The sequence below is a fragment of the Chelmon rostratus genome, chromosome 12 (genome assembly GCF_017976325.1).
Source record: "Chelmon rostratus isolate fCheRos1 chromosome 12, fCheRos1.pri, whole genome shotgun sequence".
NCBI classification, from domain to species: domain Eukaryota; kingdom Metazoa; phylum Chordata; class Actinopteri; order Chaetodontiformes; family Chaetodontidae; genus Chelmon; species Chelmon rostratus.
Genome location: NC_055669.1, coordinates 18,203,021 through 18,224,820, shown reverse-complemented (window position 1 = coordinate 18,224,820; position 21,800 = coordinate 18,203,021). Strand labels below are relative to the sequence as shown.

General features: G+C 41.6%; 1 protein-coding gene across 2 annotated transcripts; it reads right to left on the bottom strand.

The window, feature by feature from the left end:
* Positions 1-430: 430 nt before the first annotated feature.
* myom1a (myomesin 1a (skelemin)) lies at positions 431-21,181 on the bottom strand. 2 transcript variants are annotated; one of them, XM_041948497.1, is made up of 37 exons: positions 21,058-21,181; positions 19,550-19,771; positions 16,591-16,731; positions 16,150-16,336; positions 15,882-16,039; positions 15,501-15,593; positions 15,258-15,346; positions 14,954-14,998; positions 14,369-14,530; positions 14,087-14,248; positions 13,366-13,507; positions 12,948-13,147; positions 12,791-12,847; positions 12,534-12,658; positions 12,189-12,372; positions 11,836-12,010; positions 10,860-10,981; positions 8,976-9,172; positions 8,606-8,732; positions 8,250-8,434; positions 8,019-8,133; positions 7,654-7,810; positions 7,357-7,463; positions 6,934-6,978; positions 6,543-6,679; positions 6,300-6,444; positions 5,893-5,952; positions 5,740-5,807; positions 5,525-5,650; positions 4,402-4,489; positions 4,277-4,315; positions 3,985-4,090; positions 2,679-2,842; positions 2,521-2,557; positions 2,272-2,294; positions 1,787-1,842; positions 431-1,610 (listed from the first exon to the last, which is right to left on the bottom strand). In XM_041948497.1, exons 2-37 carry the CDS (start codon positions 19,714-19,716, stop codon positions 1,341-1,343), a joined length of 4,461 nt encoding a protein of 1,486 aa, XP_041804431.1. In that variant the 5' UTR covers positions 19,717-19,771; positions 21,058-21,181; the 3' UTR covers positions 431-1,340. The 2 variants fall into 2 exon arrangements, with proteins under 2 accessions (XP_041804431.1, XP_041804432.1); XM_041948498.1 differs by lacking the exons at positions 431-1,610; positions 1,787-1,842; positions 2,272-2,294; ... (3 more) ...; positions 4,277-4,315; positions 4,402-4,489 and adding an exon at positions 4,496-4,842.
* Between the last annotated feature and the right edge of the window lie 619 nt (positions 21,182-21,800).

Here is a 21,800-nt window from a genome sequence, read left to right as displayed (position 1 = left end):
GGTGTTGCTGGAAACAGTGAGCCGAAGTTGATGGGACAGGGAGCCGCACAGTGGCGGCGCACTCACACAGCTGGTGAGACACTTCAGTCCAGGGTTTAATTATTTTAACTTCTCACATAGTTAAATACGACTTTATTGAGAGATATTACGCTAAGCGTTACATATGTGTGAGAGGTAAAATGTCCTTCTGGTGCTTGGGACCCTTGGCTCTTTAACCCCTGAATGGTGAAAGGAACCATTAATGAAAGGCCACCATTGGAGCAGCTGTTTTCTAATAAGCCATCAATACCAATAGTCCCCCCAAACCTTTGAGCTTTTTGCAAATTATTTAACTTTAATGAAGGCAATGCATTTCTCTCAATGAATGAACTGTTTGTGGGTGATTATGTGAAGACAAAGGCAAACCCCTCTAAAGCAGGTGCACCTTTATTACAAGAGTACCTTGAAGAGAGAGCAGAGTCTGTTTAACTCATTAGACACAGCTGAAGAACAAATGCTGCAGGGCAGTTTATCTATATAGATTCATCAATTGTACCTGAAATACAACATTCCACAACTTTCAACCCATTTCCCTGATAGCATCTGGTGCTTATATGACTAGTTCTACAAAAAGACCTGTATGCCAAGTATGCCTATTCTTCTTTTTGCACATGGCTTTGAGGGTTGTGCGAGACATGTTGAATGAACCAGTTTCAACTGCCGTGTGTTTACTGTCACACTTCATCAGGGTTTTCCTGCTCCACCTCTTGTAGAAACTGTTGTACAGTTCGTCACATAACATACATGCACACAGTGAACTTGAAATAGAATAGCAGTTTAGAAATAGACACAAAGAGCTCTAAATAGTGGAGCATGTGAAATATCCGATGAGTTCATGACATCAGTTTTTTTCCTTTATTTTACACATAAACCTCAAGCATGACGTGGTTTAAGAGGTCAAAGGTTTTCCGAATGAAATGCTACTGTCATATTAAAGAAAAAATGTTTTTTGCTTTTGCTGGCCTTCATGCTATTTTTCTAAACAAAGATTAACGACAGGTCAACCATCTCCCATAATTATAAATTACATTTACTGCTGACAGTGGACAAAAGTGACAGAAGACATGTCAAGCAACTACAAGCACACAGTTAATCTCTCTGTGTCACATTCATTGTTTTCTTCCTTGACAAGCAATGCCCAAAGCTCTTTAGCCCAGCATATGAAAGAGGCAGGAGGAAGCAGCCGTATTCATCATTTATTTAAACTGCTTTGTAGCACCGGCATGTGCCGGGGTAAAATGCTTTGGAAATAGCCCAGTCGTTCATATTTTCTGCTTTATTTCATTACACTGCATCATCCTTTAGCCTTTCTTCTCCTCCTTGCTCTCCTCTTCTTCTGGGTTGTAGACGCTGACGGTGAACTCGCCTGCCTCTGTGCCATACTTGTTCTTGACCAGGAGGGCATACTTGCCAGAGTCTGCCGTGGTGACGGCAGCGATTGTGATGCTGGCAAACTTCCCATGCTCGAACTTGAGTTTGTAGTGGTCGTCAGACACAAGCTCCTTCTCGTTCTTCAGCCAGGACACTTCAGGTACGGGTTCGCCCCAGACATTGCCAGTCAGGTTCAGGGACTAAAGAGAAGAAAAAGAGGATTGCGGGAGGATTGATGTGTGCCATATAAAACTAGATTCCACTGAGTTCACAGCAAAGAGACACTCGAAAAAATGAGACAGTGACAAAGAAAGAGGAAGGTGAGACAAAGAGCCTAATATAGTGTATTAACACACTGAACGTCTAATTTGTATACCTTGCCCTCTTGGATTGCAACCACATCTGGCAAGCCTCCAACAACACGAGCACGGTCTAAACAAGAAATACAAGAGTGAGCCGAGAAACAACTGTCAGCCATCAGTCAGCCAGTCAACCTGTGGAGCATTTGCCTGCTGACAACATAGTGTTCACCCACCCTGACTTTTTGAACTGGTCAAGTGAACCATCCTTCATAAAAACGTATTACAATATTGTTAACTCTACCGTATGCGTGATGATATTTTAAATATATTTTAGCTAGAAATTCCCAGAAATACAGTCGTTTCATCTCCCGGAAAACCATTTCTCATGAATGAGATCAATTACGATGACCGATAGGCTCATGTATCTTCAATCCCACTAAACTCAAGTTTAAAATTTTATCAAAACTGAAATGGCCTCTATATCCGGAAAAAAATGTTGCATAATTTCACAGAGCTGAGTCTCTAGGGAGAAACCAAAGAATAATAAATAACCACTTACTTCTCTCTGCGATTGCTGCAGCCCTACAGAAGGGAGGAGACACTGTGAGAAGCATCCTAAAATGGTATTCTAGACAGAACCCTGTTTTCTATGCTATACAATGTCAGGAAGTGTATTTTGAGTCTTTCTGAAAGGACTCACAAAGTACATAGAGTCTATTTTAAGTTTGTGATGACTGTCAGTGTTCATTTGTGTAAACATCCTCTTCAGAAATACAGAATGACACAACAGAAGGATTTGTTTACTTACTTGAGCCTTTGGAATTCTTCAAATGCCTCTTCCCAAGCTGCACCAGGGAAAATAAACTTATTATGATTAATAGTTGCATAAGCACGAAAATAGCCCAAATTAATGGGACTTGTAAATCTGAAGTATCTTTCTTGCTTAGCTTTAAAAGTTTCACTCACCCTGGCCGGTCAGATCAAAGGCTCTTTTTACACCGTCCTTGCCATCAAAGATATCCATGCAGTATTTGCCCTTGTCCTTCTCAGTGGGCTCATTGATCTTAAGCCAAAGCTGCTCTCCTGTGACTCCAGCCTTAACTCTCTCTGAGGCGGCAATCTTAGCATCTCTAATGGAGAAATGGGCAACACAGAGATCATTGATGCTGGACTGTTTACTGAAGGTATACACAGTAATATGAACAGCAAGATTCCAATAGACAAGCAGTCATGTCAGTTTAGCCTTAAAATCTGCATTACCTATGGAAGTGGAATAATTATTTATAAATGCAATGATTCTGTCTCATATTATATTGTTTGACTAATTGGTCTCAGAAATGTAAAATCACCCTGAAGCCTAATGAGAGGTCTCAGACAAAAAGCCAAACCGTCACCTTCATTTTGACATTCACCCAAAATCTGAACTTTAAAGCTGGGGTAATTTGGTAAAATATGCAGATGCAGTACTTGTTTCTAAAATACTTAACATTCTTGCTCCATCCATTTCGAGTCACTTTGTGAAGAAAACTACAAGTGGGTACGCTAGAACTGTCAACAGGGGTGAAAACACAAGCAACTGATCTGAGATTTTAGAGGAACTGAACAACCTGTGCTTCCAGTGCTAGAAAGCTGAAAAAATGGCTGTTGGAGAAAAAACAGTGCCTACGTGAGATCTGATATATCATTCTGCTCTCCATCAGTGTGTCATCAGTTTCTTGTAAGACTATGTTCTTTAGTCCTTTGTGATGTTAAGTCTTGTCAGTTGTCTTAAGGTTTGATATGTGTGTCTTTGGTGCCTTTACATGTCTGTTTTGTAATTGTTTTTGGGAGGCTTTCTTGTCATTGACGCTGTATCCTTCTACTGTGTATGTGCTTTGATGTTGTTTTGTCTGCTTTTTGTATGTCTTGTTATATTTTAATGAGTAAGATCAACCTACTCATAGACTGAAAATAAACTTTTGGCTAAATCTTATAAATTCACATTACTATTGTTAACTAATGTGTGTTGTCCCTGATAAATAAATGAATTAATTAAAGCAAATATATTATATTATTGGTCAAATTATTTTACATAGTGGAGACACAGCATATTTTAATATCCAATGCATGGACAAATTCAAGTTTGGTAACGTTTGCATCAAGCCACACAGGTTAAAATGGCTGTGTTCATATTGGCTTGTGCCAGTGTGTGTCATCGTCATCATGACAAGTGCACATGTGAGATTAGAAAAGGATGTTACATATGTAGGTGATTATGGTTGGTGTTACATACTTGTGGAGCCAACCAACACGCAGGTCCTCGTGGTGATATGTGACCATGGAGTAGAGGATGATGCCATGTTCAGTACTGACCACCTGGATTCCAGAAGAGGAGTTGGCTGCAGGAGTAAAGAGTAAAAGTCAGGTGTTAATCTACATCCCTGGGAAACCATATGGATTAATGGTAGAATGCTGCATAAAATATTTCAGACTCGAGCTGTTGACAGTGGACGCAGTGGAAAAATACTGTAAGTGTGCACATTCTGCTTTTTTCTGCTTGTTTAGTGTGAAGGTTAATGACTCACCAATGACCCTGAACAGCTCATTCATTACCGCTTGGTATCCTGGGAAATAAAGAACAGCAATTAATGTCATATTCACTGATACCACAGCACTGATTTCTACTTCAAATTCTTTTAAGAGACTTTACCTGCATCCGTCAGATTGAAGGTGCTCTTATCTTTGCCTCTGTCGTCCCTCAGGAAGACCTCGTAAATACCTGCATCATTCTTAGAGATCTAGAGTTTAAAGTAAATGCAACTTCAGTATCCTTGAGACAGCAATGAATTCCCTTCCACCTCAAACAGAGGGGAATACAATATAATTCTTGGGACAGATAAAAGACAGTAGAACAGCCAGACAAAGACCATCTAAACCGAAAAGGCAAGCTTTTCTCCCGCCCAGGATGCTGCAGGCGTTAAAAGGAAAACATGGAAAAGGTAAGACGAGGAGGACACATGGAGAAATTATAGGGGTCAACTTATGGCAGCAAAGATTATGTCCAGACTTTGGGTCTTGGTGGCGGGGGAACATCCTCTGCAGGTGGCTTTTTCCCTTCTTTTTCTTTCTGTTTCTCTTGCTTAATAATCCACTGTGAATTAGACAGATAAGCCAGTTAATGCAAATGCGACTGACAGGAGTGGCCGTGAACAGGCCGCCTCTCCTGAGCTCATGCAATGACACCAACCCTCTCTTTATGAGTAATGCTGATACAGTTTCAATGTATAGATACCTTGAAACATCAATGTAACTTCACTGGCACCAACATTGACTGACAGACCAGATTAATATCCTCAGTAAAGGACAGCTTTCTAGTTTTAAAAGGTTTGAGTGAGGTGGCCAGAGGAGTTAAATTGAATACAGTGTTAAAAATGAAGTATATGAATTAATCACACAGAAAAATCATATATTGTATTTACACTATATGAGCATAAATGTTGAAAGCACAACCTATAAGTCTATAATTAATAGAATTACAAGTAAAAACTCCAAAATGAAGAGTCATCTGTAGCCAATATGTCTATTCTGTTACCCAGAATGTGTTGCTGACGTGCTGACTCCAGCAGCACTCCAGCGAAACTTGGGATCTTGAATATTTTCAAAAAGTGTTTCATCATTTATGGTTCTGTGTGTCAGAGAGGGACGGCTGGCAGCGTAGCATCTAGCCTAGGTCTATCATGGAAGCGTAGCTGCATCAGAAGCAATCGCTTTTAGCTCTTTACTCATAAGCTCACAACTCCTCACAAAGTACAGCCTCTGTCTAATGGGCTGACCTTTCCGATATTAAAGGTCAGCTCGCAGTCCTTCTTCTCGATTTTGTTTGCGTCCTCGTCATCCTCAGCAATTTCAATGCTGTCCTTAGACCAGGTGATCTCAGTGTCTGGTTTGACATTTCCTATCTGTGGGGAGAAAGAACCCATTTGTGATGCTCCATCTTTTAAGAAATATGAACAATAGTATATATTTTTTTACAGTTACATCCTTTTACCTTGCATTTAAGCAGAACGTCACATTCTGCAGTAACAGTGAAGTCAAGGTACTCGACAAAGTGAGGCCCTGTGAATAGATTAAAGATAATTATTGAAACATTACTTGTGTAATTAGTGTTAAACTTATGTAATGGAAAAGTTAGCTCTCTTACCTTGTTTCCTGACCCATTCTGCCCTCTCAAATTCTGATTTCTTTTGAAGCTCCCTGAATTCTGGACAATGGCAGAGAAAGCAAAAAAATAAATACGGAAATAAATATTAAACACCAGAGTCCTTTCAATGACAACCTTATTTTTGGTATAACTAAATATCCAGTCAGGCAAAGTCAGCTCCATCACAAATAGAGGGCAGTAAAGAATAGGTTGCATTCTGCTGCCCCTTAGTGGACATATACATTAACTGCAGCAAATGCCACCAAGCAGAGCAAGGCTTTCAGCGTGTGCCATTAAAGACAATTTACAGTTTGGGTCTAGTCTGCATTCACATTGAACATTAATGTACTGGAAAACCTGTTTGCACAACATCACTAAGGAAATAAAAATTGCATTTGAAATCTCACCATCTCCAATGAGCACCAGACTGGTTGTGCCCTTAGCCTTGCCATCCACCAAGTTAAAGGTGAAGGTTCCCTCGTCGGTGACCTCCAGAGAGTCCATAAACATTTCAATAATGCCGGTGGACTTGTCAAAGTTCATTGTGTATTTCTGAAAGCGAGAAACCCCATCAGTTGCAGGAAGTGGACATGCAGGACAACGTGACATAAAGAGATATGTATATTAGACTTTTTGAGTGTAAGGCCTACCTTTCCCTGAGTCACGATGACGTCATTAAAGACATACTCCACTTGGCAGGCAGAAGTGCATTTCTCCACCTGAGTCCAGAATCGCACGCGACCCTTCTCAAGCAGCTCCATGGCCATTTCATTCTTAAAGGGTATAACTGGGGAAACACACATGTTTGAAAGCTCCAGTAGCCACTACACATTAATTCATAAAGCAATAAAAATAACCATGGCTTGATAACTAATTGCAATACAGACCTGTATTTCTAGAGAGCATTTGCTGAGTTAAGTGAAAATGATGGATATTCTACTTCCCAAACTATATCTACAATAGTATTGCTAGCCATAATTTACAACAAGAGAAAAAGAAAGCATGGCATTAGCAGTATCTGTGATGTGGTGGGATATTCACCAGGGAACTTGTGGTCATGGCTGATGTCCAGAAGACGCATGAGACCTGTTACGTAACAACAACAAAACAACAACAGCAGCAAAATGGGTGAATGTCTTGACCTCTGCAAAAACCCTTCAGCATCAACTCTTCTTCAACAAGTTTACTGTTTTTTCCTTATTTGACTTTGAGTCTTGTAGAAAAGCACATTATTAATGCTGTCAGAAATACATGTCAAGTACAACCTTGGATCTACTTGGAATACTTTGTTCAAAACAAACACATATAGAGTAACACACTGATGCAGCTGTTGAAACAGTGATAGTCACACAGTCTTTCAGGCCCTCCTCACACCTTTAGCACTAATGTCACCCAAACAAATAACATGTGAATCAAGTTTCTGGAGCAAAGGACGAGAGATGCCAAGACTGTGGGCTGACTCACCCTCCTCAGTGAGTGTGTAGCTGGAAGAGATGCCATCAGTGTTGGTGACCACACAAGAGAAGGTGCCCAGATCCTCCAATGAGGGACTGTTGAAAATAGCTCTGGACCTGGAGATTAAGGACACATTGGTACAAGGTATGAGAAAAGAGGAAGGACTAAAGCAGCAAGACTGTTTCCTAATCTGTGAAAAAAAATTACAGTGGAGACGAATTTGCATATAAGCCTGTAACAGGAACAAGAGCGCGCATTCGACCCCTTGAAGTTGCAGGAGAAATTGGGTACATAATGGACACTTACTTGCCCTTTTCAGTGACAATAGTCAGACGAGAGCTGTCTGTGATAGCCTGGTAATTCTTGGACCAAATAAACTCAGAGCCCTCGCTCATCTCAGAGCACTCAAAGACCATAGAGATCACACCATCATCATCGACATCCACATAAATCTCTTTGGTGCCTGAGGAAAGGAGAGTACATGGTTACAGTGTGTGTGAATTGGCGGTATTTAGCTCTTCAACTCAGGATCATAGTTATTACAGTGGCAAATAGTAAAATCTAAGACATCAGTTCAGAGTCTATATTTAAAGTAATTTTCCCTACTTTTACAGACCTGCGTGGGAGCACTATACAACTGAAGGTGTGAGTTGCATAACAATCACACTCACCAGGGCGAGTCTGGGCCAGGATTGGACCTAAGACTGCTGAGGGCTTTCCAACTCCGGCAAGATTTTGAGCACGCACACGGAAGACGTAGGAAGTAGCAGCCTTCAGCCCCTTCACCTGAATCAGCACATATATGAAGGAAGGATAATGTTGTTCAAACTCCATTGGGCCATCAGATCTCAGCTACAGAATCACTACATCTTTAAGAGATCCAATCTCTTCATCTTCCTCACCTTCATGTATTTCATCTTGTTGACCTTCTCATGCACAGCCTTCCAGCCTTCTTCTCCAGCAGAGGCCTCCTTTATGTCCACATAGTAGCCATTGACAGGAGTGCGGCCATTAAATGCAGGTGGCTCCCAGAGGACCACGACGGAGGAGTCACGAACCTCCAGCACATGAAGACCAACAGGAGCACCTTAGAGGATAAAAGATCATTTGTGTGGGGAAGAATATAAAAATACAGTTTAAAAGATTTAAGATACAGTGATTAAGCGATCACCATTTTTTTCCATGAATTTTCTGTCAATGAATCGCCTAGTTGCTTCCTCTCTAACTTCTACCAATCCATGCATATTGCCCCTCATACCTGGCACAGTAATGGTCCACTCCTTGCACTCCAGAGCTGCACTGGCCACAGAGGCTTTACTCACGCCTGCCATGTTCATAGCACGCACCTGGAACTGGTAGAAGACGTTCTCCTTCAGGTTCTCAGCCTAAAAGAAATGAATGTAGACAAAGAGACATTATTAGCATACTTGTTTTGGACAAGCAAGCATTAAATTTTACATGTCTGAGTGATGGTTAAATTATAATACTTAACAAGTAGATAAACTCATTTGAGTATCATCATTCGTCACCAACATGAAATAAAGGTCAAACTGCCCGCCAGCTTGACAAAATGCAGAACAATTTCATTGGAAATGTGGTCCATGAGTGCTGCCAGTAAAAGAACTTACTTTATAGGAGGCAGTAGTCAAAGCCTGGTGGTTCATTTCATGCCATTTCCCAACAACGTCTCCCTTCACAGTCCTATAGTCCACAAAATATCCCCTGATATCAGCTCCTCCATTTTTAGCAGGTGCGGTCCAGCCCAGCACCATGTAGTCCTTTACAGCCTCCAGCAGGCTCACACCAGTGGGTTTTCCAGGGACGGCTGCAAAGAAAGTATATACAACATCAACGTGTGAGAGGAAAAGTTAAGAGGTCTGCTACAGAGGATAATTTTCAGACGTTCAGACCCCATTTGTTTGTACAGCCTCAATTCCAAAAAAGCTGGGATGCTGTATGAAAACAACAAAAAAAAACAGATTGTGATGATTTTCTAATCCTTTTTCATATAAACACAATATAAATACTGTTTTACTTCACCAACTTCATTGATTTTTGTAAATATACACTTATTCTGAATTCAATGCAAACAAAAGACGCTCAAAAAACACCTGTTTGAACATTCCACAGGTAAACAGGTGCTGCTGGCAAACACAGTTCATTTGTAAATGATTGCATTCTGTTTTCATTTATGTTTTACACAGCGTCCAAACTTCTTTGGATTCAGGGTTGCATTTACTGTCATGAAAAATTCAGTTCTAATACAGATGGCCTGGCATTAGGCAAATATGCATGGACCTTAGTCGTCATTAGTGTTAACCTATCACAGCAGGTACAAGTGGAACAGCTGAACATGCAACATGCTTTGGACACAAACGCGTCACACTTTTTTTTAGAGTCATTGTAATGGATAAAGTACTTACACTCTAGGCCAGAAGCAGGGTAACTTTCACGCTACGAAAATCTCCGAAAGCCAGACGAGACTCTCATTAGGGTCATGCTCTTTAGAACACAATGTTTTAGCCGTTATCTTGGCCATGCACCAAGAGACAACCCTGAAGAGTTTTCAAATAGCAAAAACACATTTATAATGAAGTGAATACTTACATACAGTAAAAGCATGGTAAAACATAATAGAATTTGTTATTTAAAGGCCAGTGTGTAGGATTTAGTGGCATCTTGTGGATACCCCTAAATACCCCTCACCTCACCCTCCCTTTCCAAGCTTGTAGGAGAACCTACAGTGGCCTGAAGTTTCTGAAAAAGGTGAAAGGCGCTCTGTAGAGCCAGAGTTTGGTTTGCCCATTCTGGGCTACTATAGAAACATGGCACTGCTACATGGTGGACTCTGTGGAAGAGAGCCTGCTCCCTCTAAGTCACAAAAACACGATAATTCTTATTTTTAGGTGATTATACTAAATGAAGACATACTTATGATTATTATATTCCATTTCTGCCACATTCTGCCAGTCAATAACCCTAAATCTTAAACACTGGTCCTTTAACCTTGTCACTAATAAATAAAAGAACAGGAAACAGCAAAATGAGAAAATCCAATGTTAGTGGTGAGTATGTCAGTGGAGCACATGCAAATATATCAACCATATCAGTCATATATGAACAGATGCCAATGCATTCATGGAAATCAATATATGTTGGAATTTAGCAGCAAAAGAAGGAATATTTGGGCACCCAACTGTATCAGAACTAAATCTTAGAGAATAAATATAAAACTGAGGATAATGATTGAAGGTTTTTGGTTAGGAAAAGGAAAACAAGTAATGAAAGTTAACCAGTTTGATGAACAAAGATGAGTTAAGAGGCTCAGAGGGCTGCTGGTCATGTGTGAATATGTTGAACTAATTAACCAATTAAAGCAGCAAGTGTTGGTTCCAAGGAAACATTCCCTGGATAAATAAAAGTTTAAAAACAGCTGGGAGGATGGAGCAGAGGAAGAGAGTGCGGCTTGAATGTTAAAGTGAATGAAGGAAATGAGTTGTGAGGACACTCACAGATGGCAGCTTGCACAACCACAGCCTCAGAACTGGGGGAGCTCTGGCTGTATCCAGCAGCATTGACTGCCTTCACCCTGAACACGTAGTTTGCCCCGGTAGTCAGGCCATGGCACACAAACCTGAAAACAGTATGGACAAAGGTCTTAAGGGTCTCTTATATCTTATTATCACTGCACATGATTTCATCATGTCACAAGTTAAATGACAACCGAAAGACTGGTGTTTCAGTTATACAAAGGCTTTACATTATACTAGGCTTCAGGAAAAGAGGAAACTAATTCTATGAAGCATTAGCGCCCTTACTAATTCCTCTGAAAATTCATAGCCAAAGTAGCTAGCTTAGCTAACCAACCTTGACTTTCCAAGCCAGACTTTGTAAGTTTTAAAATATGAAATAAAAACATCCTTCATCTCAAAAATGAAAAGATAAATTCATAAGCAATACAAGACACCGACTGCTCAATATTTAATATGCCCAGGATTAGCTACAACCTTCCTTAATCTGATGTGAACAGCATCTTATGCTAGCTAATGTTTGCTAATGTTAGCTAATGATAACAAGCTTTGGGTAGATGTAACTGACATTACTAACTAAGGACACTAACTTTAAGACTCTTGTCTACTTGTGCTACTGTTAAGGTTTAGTTAAGTTTTACCATTTTTCTCTATCCTGTAACTGTCATTATTTAGCAAAAGTTACAACTGCTTAACTAGCTTACCTAAACTTTGGATGAGCTAATTAGCCTGCTAAACATCCAGGGTGATAGATGATGGCAAGGAATCACAGAATAAAGAAGTCAGTGACATTTTTTTTAAACTAGTATTCCATCTTTACCATTTGTAGTTATCCAGTTTGAACACCAACAAAAAAACAAACTATAATCTAGAGCAGCAATAACAAATATTTGTATAAAATACTGACTTGCTGAGTCTGAGTGAACTCATAAACCCAGCATGATCTAACCATACCTACCTGGTCTGCTTGACAGGTTTGTTGTTGCAAGGCATCCAGACATCTGTGCCCACCACGCTACATTCAATATAGTAGCCGACCAGGTGTAAGACATCCTTAGAGGCCCCCCAGAAGACCACCACTGAGGTGTCGGTGTTCCTGGTGGCCACCGGATTGCCCGGGACTGAGGGCACGTCTGTTGGGAAAAGAGGGAAGACAGAAAGGAAGTAAGACAAATTAAAGCAAGCAAAGAGGGAAGTAATGAAGGAAAACAGCTGGACAATAAACTGATGATATAGATTGTGGGTCACATTGCCCAGCGGTATGCAGGAATGCCCTAAAAACTTACTACATAATATAAATGCAAGTCTCACCCAGTTTATCCCCGACCGTGATCTCTCCTGTGGGCACAGAGGACTCGCCCACACCAGCAGAGTTGCAGCAGCGCACACGGAAGTTGTAGGATTTTCCCTCAGCCAGATCGAACAGGGCAAAGCGAGGAGACTTGACCGGCATACCCGTGTTCACCCTCTGCCAGGTGTCTGTCCCTGAAATACACTGTGGTCCACAGAGACGTGCCAGTGGTAATACATAACCTCACAGCAGTCAGTGAAATCAGACAACTGGAATTTTAAACATATTGGCAATTTTACATCAGATGAATTTTCTGTTGATTACTGACAAGCTGTTGCAACAGACAGCTATCTGTTTCCTCTCACCTTCTCAATGTAATACATGACTCCTTCGTGACCTCTCTGGACTGGAGGCTTCCAGGCGAGCACCACGTAGCTCTTGGTTGCCTCGGTAACCTCAACATCAGTGGGTTCGCCAGGCACAACACCCACTGAGGAGGCAAGAGGAAGTTCACATTATTTGAAGGATGTCACTTTAACCTCACTTTGAGCTTTTAACTGTTTTCAATACCTTAGTTCAAGGAATATTGTCATGTCTTATTTAGAGTTTGGAGCTGTCATACCAGTTGGATCCTCCTCTGTGAACTTGATCATCCCAGTCCAAGGAGCTGAGGGGCCAGCTGTGGGGAAAATAATAATAATAATAATAATAATAATAAACAAAGTGCAGTTGTTGGCTTTGCTGCAGCGTGTCGGCAGGGCTCTGGTGGTGTTTCTCACCTCTGAGGCGGGCTCTGTCGGAGGCATCCATGGCAATCACGGCCTCGGAGACACGGGACGGACGGCTGACTCCTGCCTTGTTCAAGGCCCGCACCCTGAACACGTAGGAGCGCCCCTCCACCAGTCCGGTGACGGGGAAGCGGGCATACTTCACTGGGACGTCATTACACTGAGCCCAGTGGTGAGTGCCTACCTCGCACCTGCCAAGGAAACACGTGTAAATAAGATCTGTGAACACCACAAGCAACGTTGTAATCTAATTATCAGGATGCAATGCAATTCCCCCATCATATGTTGATTTTAGGTGTCATGCAGAGCCCATACAGTAACCGAAGGGTAACCAGAAGAAACTGAATAATTTCACTCTGGCAAACAACTTACGTAATTGATTAACATACGAAGGCGTGTGCTGACTAACCTGTCGATGTAGTATCCCAGGATGGAGCTGCTGCCCTCCACCGCTGGCTGCTTCCAGGTTACCACCACATAGTCCTTGTTGGCATCATGACAGCGCACATCCAGGGGGGCCACGGGAACCCCCTCCACCTCCACATCGGCATCTGTTATAGCAAGACGCACGCGGGCGCACACACACACAAAGGCACACACACAGACACACTTGTGAGTAGTGCTGTTTCTAAATCAGGCTGATCTCCATTACACACTCAGTTTTCATTTTCTGACCCACTTACGCCTTTACAGTAGAGCATGTGTGGCAGGACTGCAGCTGGCTGCGACACATTAGTTTAAATCTCAGTAACATCAAACGGGAATCTGACGATTCCCTATTTCGCATAAACTACATAATAATAATACATTTTTACGTCAGATCACACTCCGTGTGGCCACTTCACCGACATGCAGACAGATATAGAAGCAGCATTTCACAGAGGAAACCAAACACCTCAGGGAGAGCGTTGTGTCACTTAAAGACACAGCAGGATTGTGTGTGTGTGGTGATAATATGTTGCTTTACTGTGACTATAACACTTTTCAAGGCTCTATAATTCAGTGCAGACTTGCAAGTGCTTCATAGATTAATTAAATTTTCAATGTGATACAAAACTAAAAAAGCAAAATTTTTTCCTTTGTGAAATGAGCTCAGAAGCTTCAGTTGAAACATCCATCGGGAACTGTACCTCTGACAAACACATAGGCAGAGTAGGTGTCAAAGCCAGATTTCGTGTTGACGCGCATGGTGTACATGCCCTCATCTTCCTTGTTGAGGTGGACAAGAGTGAGTGTGGCACGTTCCCCTGACCAGTGGCTGTGTACCCATTTAGAGGGCTTCAAGGGGACAGCTAATAAGAGAAAAACAAAAGACATGTGACTGGACACATATGGCACATTAATTAGAAAGGTAATATACAGCAGTCATAAAGGATAATAAGGCACCATTTCTGTTTTGTTGTTCTACTTACAGTTCCGGTACCACACGATTTCAGGCTGGTATTTTTTCACAGTGGGATAAACAATGACAGTGCAGCCCAGACTCACTGTCTCGCCTTCACTGCCAAAGGCCACTTCGAATTTGTCAATAATGGTTGTTTCAAAGGTGACACCATGCTCAGGGCAGAAACCGTCTGCAGAAGAGAAAAATTGATTGAATTAATTGTTTGCATTAATTGACTTCTGGTTAGTGCAACAAGCTGTAAACACAACATTGAGTTGTTGCATGTGTTTACACCTTCAACAGACATAACTGTTCATTTGGCATAGTTGTGTTTTTGTCCACTTGATGAATGCAAATCCAAAATTTTAGCTCTGTTTTTGGTCTCCACCGCCTCTTGACTGAAAATTTCTGGTACTGGAAACAGGATTGCTGAATCTCTACTGGTGGACGCATTTTGTAGCATGGGATATGATGTCATCATATCGACCAACCCTGCAGTGCACAGTCCGTGTTCAGAGCTGTTTTTGCCACCTGCTATGGATGCTAATGCCGTCGATGAAAAAACGTGAATTGTAATATTATTTTTGAAATAGAATTATTTAAAGTGACTCACGTGGTTTGGGATCTAATGGTCCTGCTTCCTCGCCGTCCTGGAACCCTGCGGAGAAATAAGAAAATCAGCAACCTTGTTGTATTGAGAACAAGAGAGTTCAGTGATGCACATTTGACAATAATAAAATCTGATAAACTGTCGGTACAAAAATCATTTTCCATTTGAACATGAGCTTTAGGACTTTCTTCCAAACACATTCAAACTAAAGCCAGGCCTTGAAAACGAGACACAGCTGCAGGACTGTGTTGCATTTGCAGTGGTGTTAATTTAAAGCTCTACTATAAACTTTGAGACAGTTACCTACTTTTGACAACAATAGTAGCCACAGAGGAAGCTTCCCCTTTCACGTTGAGGGCAGAGGCACGATACTGAGCAGTGTCGAAGAAATCGCAGCTGGAAATAAAACGTGCAGACATGGTGAATTGGCAGCATCTCATTTGCATAATATTTTCAACATAAAACAGTCAGTTTGGGGTAATGTGTATTTTGGGTACATCTAATTTATTTCGAACTGAGGCCATGCAGCGTGAGCTTAATGAGTACCTACTTCTTGATCTCCAGGGAGTGCATGTTGTAATTGCTCTCGGCTGTGTACTTCTCGGGGTGGGCCTTGGCGTCAATGAGCACACTGTTTTTGTACCTTGAAGACAGCAGAAAGACAGCCGGTTTATTTTTACCGCCGTCTTCAGAGTCTGTAATTGCAAAGGAGTGTGTGTTTGTGTTTTGACTGTGGAAAATAGATCTGGCCGATGACGAGATCTTTGGATGGAAACTTCTCTATGACGCACGCACACGCACACACACACGCACACACACACACACACACACACAAACACACACACACACACGCGACTGATTGGTCTCATCAGCCTCGGTTTTCTTGTGACTCAGAGAGGGTGGAGACCGGTGAGTTTGGAGGATATCTCACCAGGCAATCCTGGGTTTAGGCCATCCAGCCACAGTGCAGTGCAGCTTCAGAGTCTTGCCCTCCCAGACAGTTTGTCCACGGGGCTTGACAATAAACTCTGGAGGGTGTGTCAGGCTGTCTGGGTTCATTTTCTTCCGGAACTCTGCCCACTCGTCCATCTGCAGTAAGAGAGTGAAGCCAGACTGTCACATAAAGTGCATGAGTGCATGTGAGAGGTTTGACTGTTTGAAATTGGACCCCAGTCTGCAAAGGAATGAAAAGGATTTACCGTTCTGCTCAGTTCCATGCGTTCGGCGGATTCCCTGATGTGTGTTGTCCTGGTTTTCTTCTCCACTTTGACGCGCATGGCCTCGCTGGCCTCCCTGACAAACAGGTTCCTCATGGCCACATAGTTTATCCCCTCCTCCGTAACCTGCTCCTCCTGGGCTTCCATCAGACCGCGAACAACATCATGACTGGTGGCACAACAAACCGGAGCAGTTTAGACGTTCAGCGACGGGAAACTCTCATTTAGTGTAATTAACTGTAATAAAAATCTACAGGCCCAACTCCAAAAAAATTTGGATGCTGTGTAAAACATGAATAGAATATATTGTGATAATTTGCTAATCCTCTGACACATGCTCAGTTGAAAACAATACAAATCTAACATATATAATGTATTACCCCAGTCAATCAGTCTATTGTGTCTCACACTGTCTTCACTCACTTGGCTCTAAATACGGGAATGACATAGCCGATAACTTCTTTGTCTGTGTCCATTGCCAGGTAGGTGCGTTTGGCTCTCTTGGGTAGCGGGCTCAGTTTGACCACCTCCTGCCCCTTCTCTGTCTTCACAGCAGTCTTCACGCTTAGAGGCAAGTGACAACAATCATAACATTGCAAACACCAGTATACATGCTGCATTTCCATATAGAGTTTATGGTCTTCTCTTAGCAAAGGCTAAATGTTTTTCTTATAAGCGCCTTAGACAGAGTTTTTGACTCTAACATTTACTGCTTGTGTTGTCCATTCATATAATAAACCTTCTTGTACCTAATGGTAAAACTATTATTTACATATTTACATATTGCTTTAACTCTGGCGGGAAAGCCCAGTATCTGGACAGTTTGTGCAAATGCTACAAACTCAATTCTCATACTAATTACTGATTGCTACCTAACTATTTAGATGGTAGATGGGTGTTTGGATAGGTTAGACCTGTAAAGAGAGGACGGACATCATTTGACACTTGCATGTAGTTAAATGAACTGGCAATAGACCAAGTAATTTCAATGCAACTTCTACAGTATGTTCCACATTTGTTTATAATGGCAAAAAAAAAGATTAAAGGTACCTAAAAGAAGGAATGCAAAGCTGCTAAAAATAATACTCAACAAGAACCACACCGCCTCTCTGCATTTATAAAACTTTAAATAAGTGTGCTGTTACATAAAGACACATTCAGAATATGCTTGACTCCAGTTACTCAGAAATGGAGGATGTATTTCTGTCCACCCTCTTGGACCCTGACCCATATTAAACTCTGACTCAGTAACCTATCAGCTCCTCAGGCCTCCCCTATTGTTAGCTGGGTTTATAAATGGAGCCGGAAATTGTGGATATACAGCAGGGGGTTTCATTTTAAAGCCCTGCTTTCATGCATTATCTCTGTCAAGTCTGCCCTAGTCTATCCATTTGGCCTAGAAGAGTAGCGGCACGACGTGGCTTTGATAAACTCTGTACAGGCGAGAAGGGATGCGCTGCAGAGACATACAGATGGAGAGAGCCTCAAAGGTTTCTGCAGAGTCAAAACGTTTTTTCAACTGCTGACTCACCAGGTGTGCTGAAAGGAAGTCTTTGGTTCAGTGTATAATAATGTCAAAGGTATGAAAGTTTTACTGCTGATAAAAGCATTTCATTCCTTACAGTCTGAGAAGCAACAGTATGTGTCAATCTTAGGATTTAAATAACAAAAGTACCAGTCAGAAACTTTTCACACCATCAGTCATTTCCAACAGTAACAAGGTGTGGGCCTGGTTACAAATCTTTAAGGAGAGTAACACTAACAATCAGCTTCACTAGTAACTGTGGATACTGGCCCAAGAGCGATTAACTATTAAACATCGGAGGAAGCCAGTGCACAACCGTTTACAATTTCATGACCTCCATACAGTGTCTTTACAGTTGGCCTAATGGCACCGTCTCACGCCCCGCCTGCAGAAATAGCTCGGCTGTCAGTGAATACATCTGGCAGCCCTTCACTACAGCTGAAATTCCTTCCCTGACCCCGTTTAGAGAGCTATCATGGTTCCAGCATGTACACTGAGCCCTGCAGCCTGAAGGACAAAGACACTGTGACCACATTACATGTTCCCGGTGATGGTGACAAAACAGAACATACGTGTGCTGACAGACAGAACCGCTTTCACACTCGACTTTGAGTCTACTGACCCAGCCTCCTTTGATTCTAACACAGAACTTCATACATGAGTGAAAGTTGATGTAAGTTTGACAACACATGAGAACAGTGTTACCAGCAGGGGCCCTGTATAGCTAGAGATTACAGGTTTAATACCTTCAAATGCCTACAAAAATTGTCCCTCGGCAGTTCTTTTCCTTACTTATCAATCTGCTGATTATTTTTGTGATTAATTGATAAACTGCTTGGTCTCTAAAATACCACAATGCTGTGAAAAAGGTGCAACTTACAAATCAACATCATCAATTTGCTTATTTTATAAAGTCAGCAGTCCAAAAGTCATAGATAGTTGGCAAATCCTCACATTTCACTAACAAACTTGTTGTTGGTCAACTTTCAATTAATAAAATTTCAGCTCTATCTAATTTTGTAATGGTGTTTGTATGATTGCATTCAGTGAGATTACTACTGTGTTTGAATACGCTAATGGTATGAGATGCTAATTGGCTCCAAACTGTAAAATGATATGAACACAACGTGCTCTTTCTGACAAATACAGAAGCACAATACTATTGCTACACAGATCTAATTATTACAAACATTTCAACTGCCCAGAGCTGCAGACTCAAGCCTGGACACCAGGACTAGACTCAGACTTAAGTTATAAAAATGAGGACTTGAGCCTTGATTTGGACTTGACCACTTTGAGATTTAACTTACTTAAAACCCGGTTCTCTAAAAATCTGAATTCAAATCTGAATGTGATTTGACACAAAAACACTCAGGTCTCAAGTTCTGACTTGGTACAATTATATCACACAGGCCTGGCACTGTTCAGTTATTAGGCCTTTACATTGAATTGACTCGCTTTAAGCTTTGATTGTGATTGCATATAAAGACTTGACTTGAACTTGACTGCAGGCTTAAAAACAAGGAGAATGAGACGTGTCCTTACATAAAAACAAATCCTAGACATCATTAAAAGACGAACATCTCTGGGCAGATGAAGACCACAGCACACACTCTCCATGAAAACACACTTTGAGCTGTGTGTCTTCTCTCTCCTGCAGCTGAACACACTTCACACCAGACCCAAAGTACAGCGTTGGATATTTGAAAGAGGTCTGCTTGAATGCATTCATCGCTTCTGAGGATATAGAAGCGACGGTGACATCAAGAGAGCCTCATTTTCACTTCAGACTTTTCAAATATCAACTGCCTCACATGTATTTTGGACCTCACGTCTGGGTCACTCCCATCCTCTTACCGATGGCTGCTGGTCTTGAGAGTCGAGAACGACTGCTTGCTAACGGACGACTTGGTGCTCAGGTAATAGCTGCTCTCATAGTGAAGCTGCTGCTGCTGCTGCTGGAGCTGCTGCTGATGATGCTGCTGCTGTTGCTGCTTCTGCGTCACTTGTAACGATCCTGACATCCTGAGGGCCACTCCGCCAACTTATAATATCAGACTTCCCTTCACTTTACCAGCTCTGAAATTCAATCTCATTGTTATTATCGCTGCAGATTGGTTTCTGAATCGGGGTTAGTTTAGAGCGCGGGATGGTGATTAGGTATTAGGGATGGTGGTTTAGGCAACCAGTTGTTAAGATGATGTGATGATTTAAGCGTTAGCTCCGGTTAAGATCTATTTCTACTGTGTTACATGGAGAAGCAGCAGGTAGTAATTAAACGATGGCAGCATCTGATGTCTCAACAGCCTGGTTTTGCGTCTTCAAAGATAATATGAGAATTTAAATGGCTTTCATCTCCAAAGGGGGAATTACAAAAGTGTTACAATAAATGTGATTGATGTAATCCAGTGACTCATGATAAAATGTTGTGTCTGGGGATGTCTTCAGCAATTTGAGGATTTGGTCAACGACAGTATAGATATACACATAAAAGTAATAGATGACAGTCCACTGAAACTGCAGCTAATATTTACCTTCACTGCTGATTAACATGTTGATTATTTGAATAATCGTTTGTTTTATGAACAGTAAAAAGTCTCCCTCACAATTTCCTCAGCCAGTGCTGACATATTCAAACTGCTGGTTTTGTTCAACCAGAAGTCTTAAGTCCAAAAGGTTTTTATTTGCCATTGAAAATAAGCAAACAAGCGGTTGCAGACTGTTGCAGATTAATTTTCTGTGGATTCACCAATCAATCAATCAACAAATCATTTCAGCAGATACTGCTTCAGTTACACAGCCTGAAAATATAAACAGCCCCCGCTGTGCACAGGCCTGTGGTCATGTACCCATAGATCAGTACGGTTATTCTTATTCTAAAGTTCTGCAGTTTAAAAAATGTATTTTCTGATGGTTCTGTCCTTGAGCAACACCTCCAACAGTCGGTGTACTGAATGCCTCTTTATCTGTGAAGAGCCACAAACTGTAAACTGTACTGTAAGACATGAGGGCACAGAGTGCATAAAGAGAACATCTGAGTCATACAAACTTCTTGTTTTGAGTTAAAGCAAGCATTAAGTGAACAGATTAGCTTCTCCTTGAGGCTGAAGTTTCCCTTCAATGACACATGCAGTAAGCTACAAGGACACAGTAGATAAAAATTAACAAGACCTTGTAAGTATAAGGTAAAGTAAAAACTATTCAATAAAAAAAAACAAAACATTAAAGTGGTTCAAAGAAGGCCTCAGGCCTCAATACTGAATCAGGATTTTAACAGAACCAGAAGACATAACCTAGGACAATTCCTCCTCAGTATTAGAGACAGACTTACTCATAAAGAAAAAAATATTTTTTATGTCACTCACCACAACTACGAATTCAACAATCCACAATATCTAGAAACAAGAGAAAAGGTGCGCTATTCCAAAAGTAGCTAAAGCAAGTCCAGACCCAGGCAAAGCAGCAGGGTGAGGGGCAGTGAGCAGGACGGCAGCCCACAGAACAAAAATAATGCTGCCACTCTGCAGAATGCACAAGACACCGTCAGGACCTTTTAAGGCTGGGGCGGCTTTAAATTTAGACCATGAGACCATGAGAAGGGCCAGGCGAGCTGAGGAGCCTCTGCCGGGCCTGGCCCTCCGCTGTGAGCAGGGCTTAAGGAGGAAATGTGGGACTCTCTGGTGTATTCGTAGGTCCGGTTCATTAATGGAAGGTGACAGACGGGCTGCACTACTTCAGTGGCTGCAATATGCAGAGTGCGATGAAATGAATTGTACCAAAGCAGACGATAAACCGCCATCGTTTAGATGACCGGCTAAAAGCCTAGACCGGAAGCCTGCTGAACTTTTGTATGTGAGAACATGTATTCACCGACCAACGCGACCGGCAGGGCTGAAGCAAGATGTGACCTCAAAGCGCTTAAACGGAACTGTTTCCCAACACTTACAGTCCAGTTTCCCAACCTACATGTTTGTGACCGATATGCAGTCATTCTGTTGTGCAAAATCATGCACAAGTTGGTTTTTACACACAGAGAATCGCAACAAAATAACCCTTCGAGTACTGGTTTCAAAAACCTTCGGCAATTTGCACAAGTTTGTTGGTGATT

Excerpts from the sequence above, each read along its gene's own strand:
- myom1a (XM_041948497.1), bottom strand. The coding sequence starts at position 19,716 with ATGTCAGGATCGTTACAAGTGACGCAGAAGCAGCAACAGCAGCAGCAT. Across the intron at positions 16,040-16,149 it reads GCATGGAACTGAGCAGAACG|ATGGACGAGTGGGCAGAGTT; the intron begins GTAAATCCTTTT and ends CTCTTACTGCAG. Across the intron at positions 7,811-8,018 it reads CCTGGCCCAGACTCGCCCTG|GCACCAAAGAGATTTATGTG; the intron begins GTGAGTGTGATT and ends TCCTTTCCTCAG.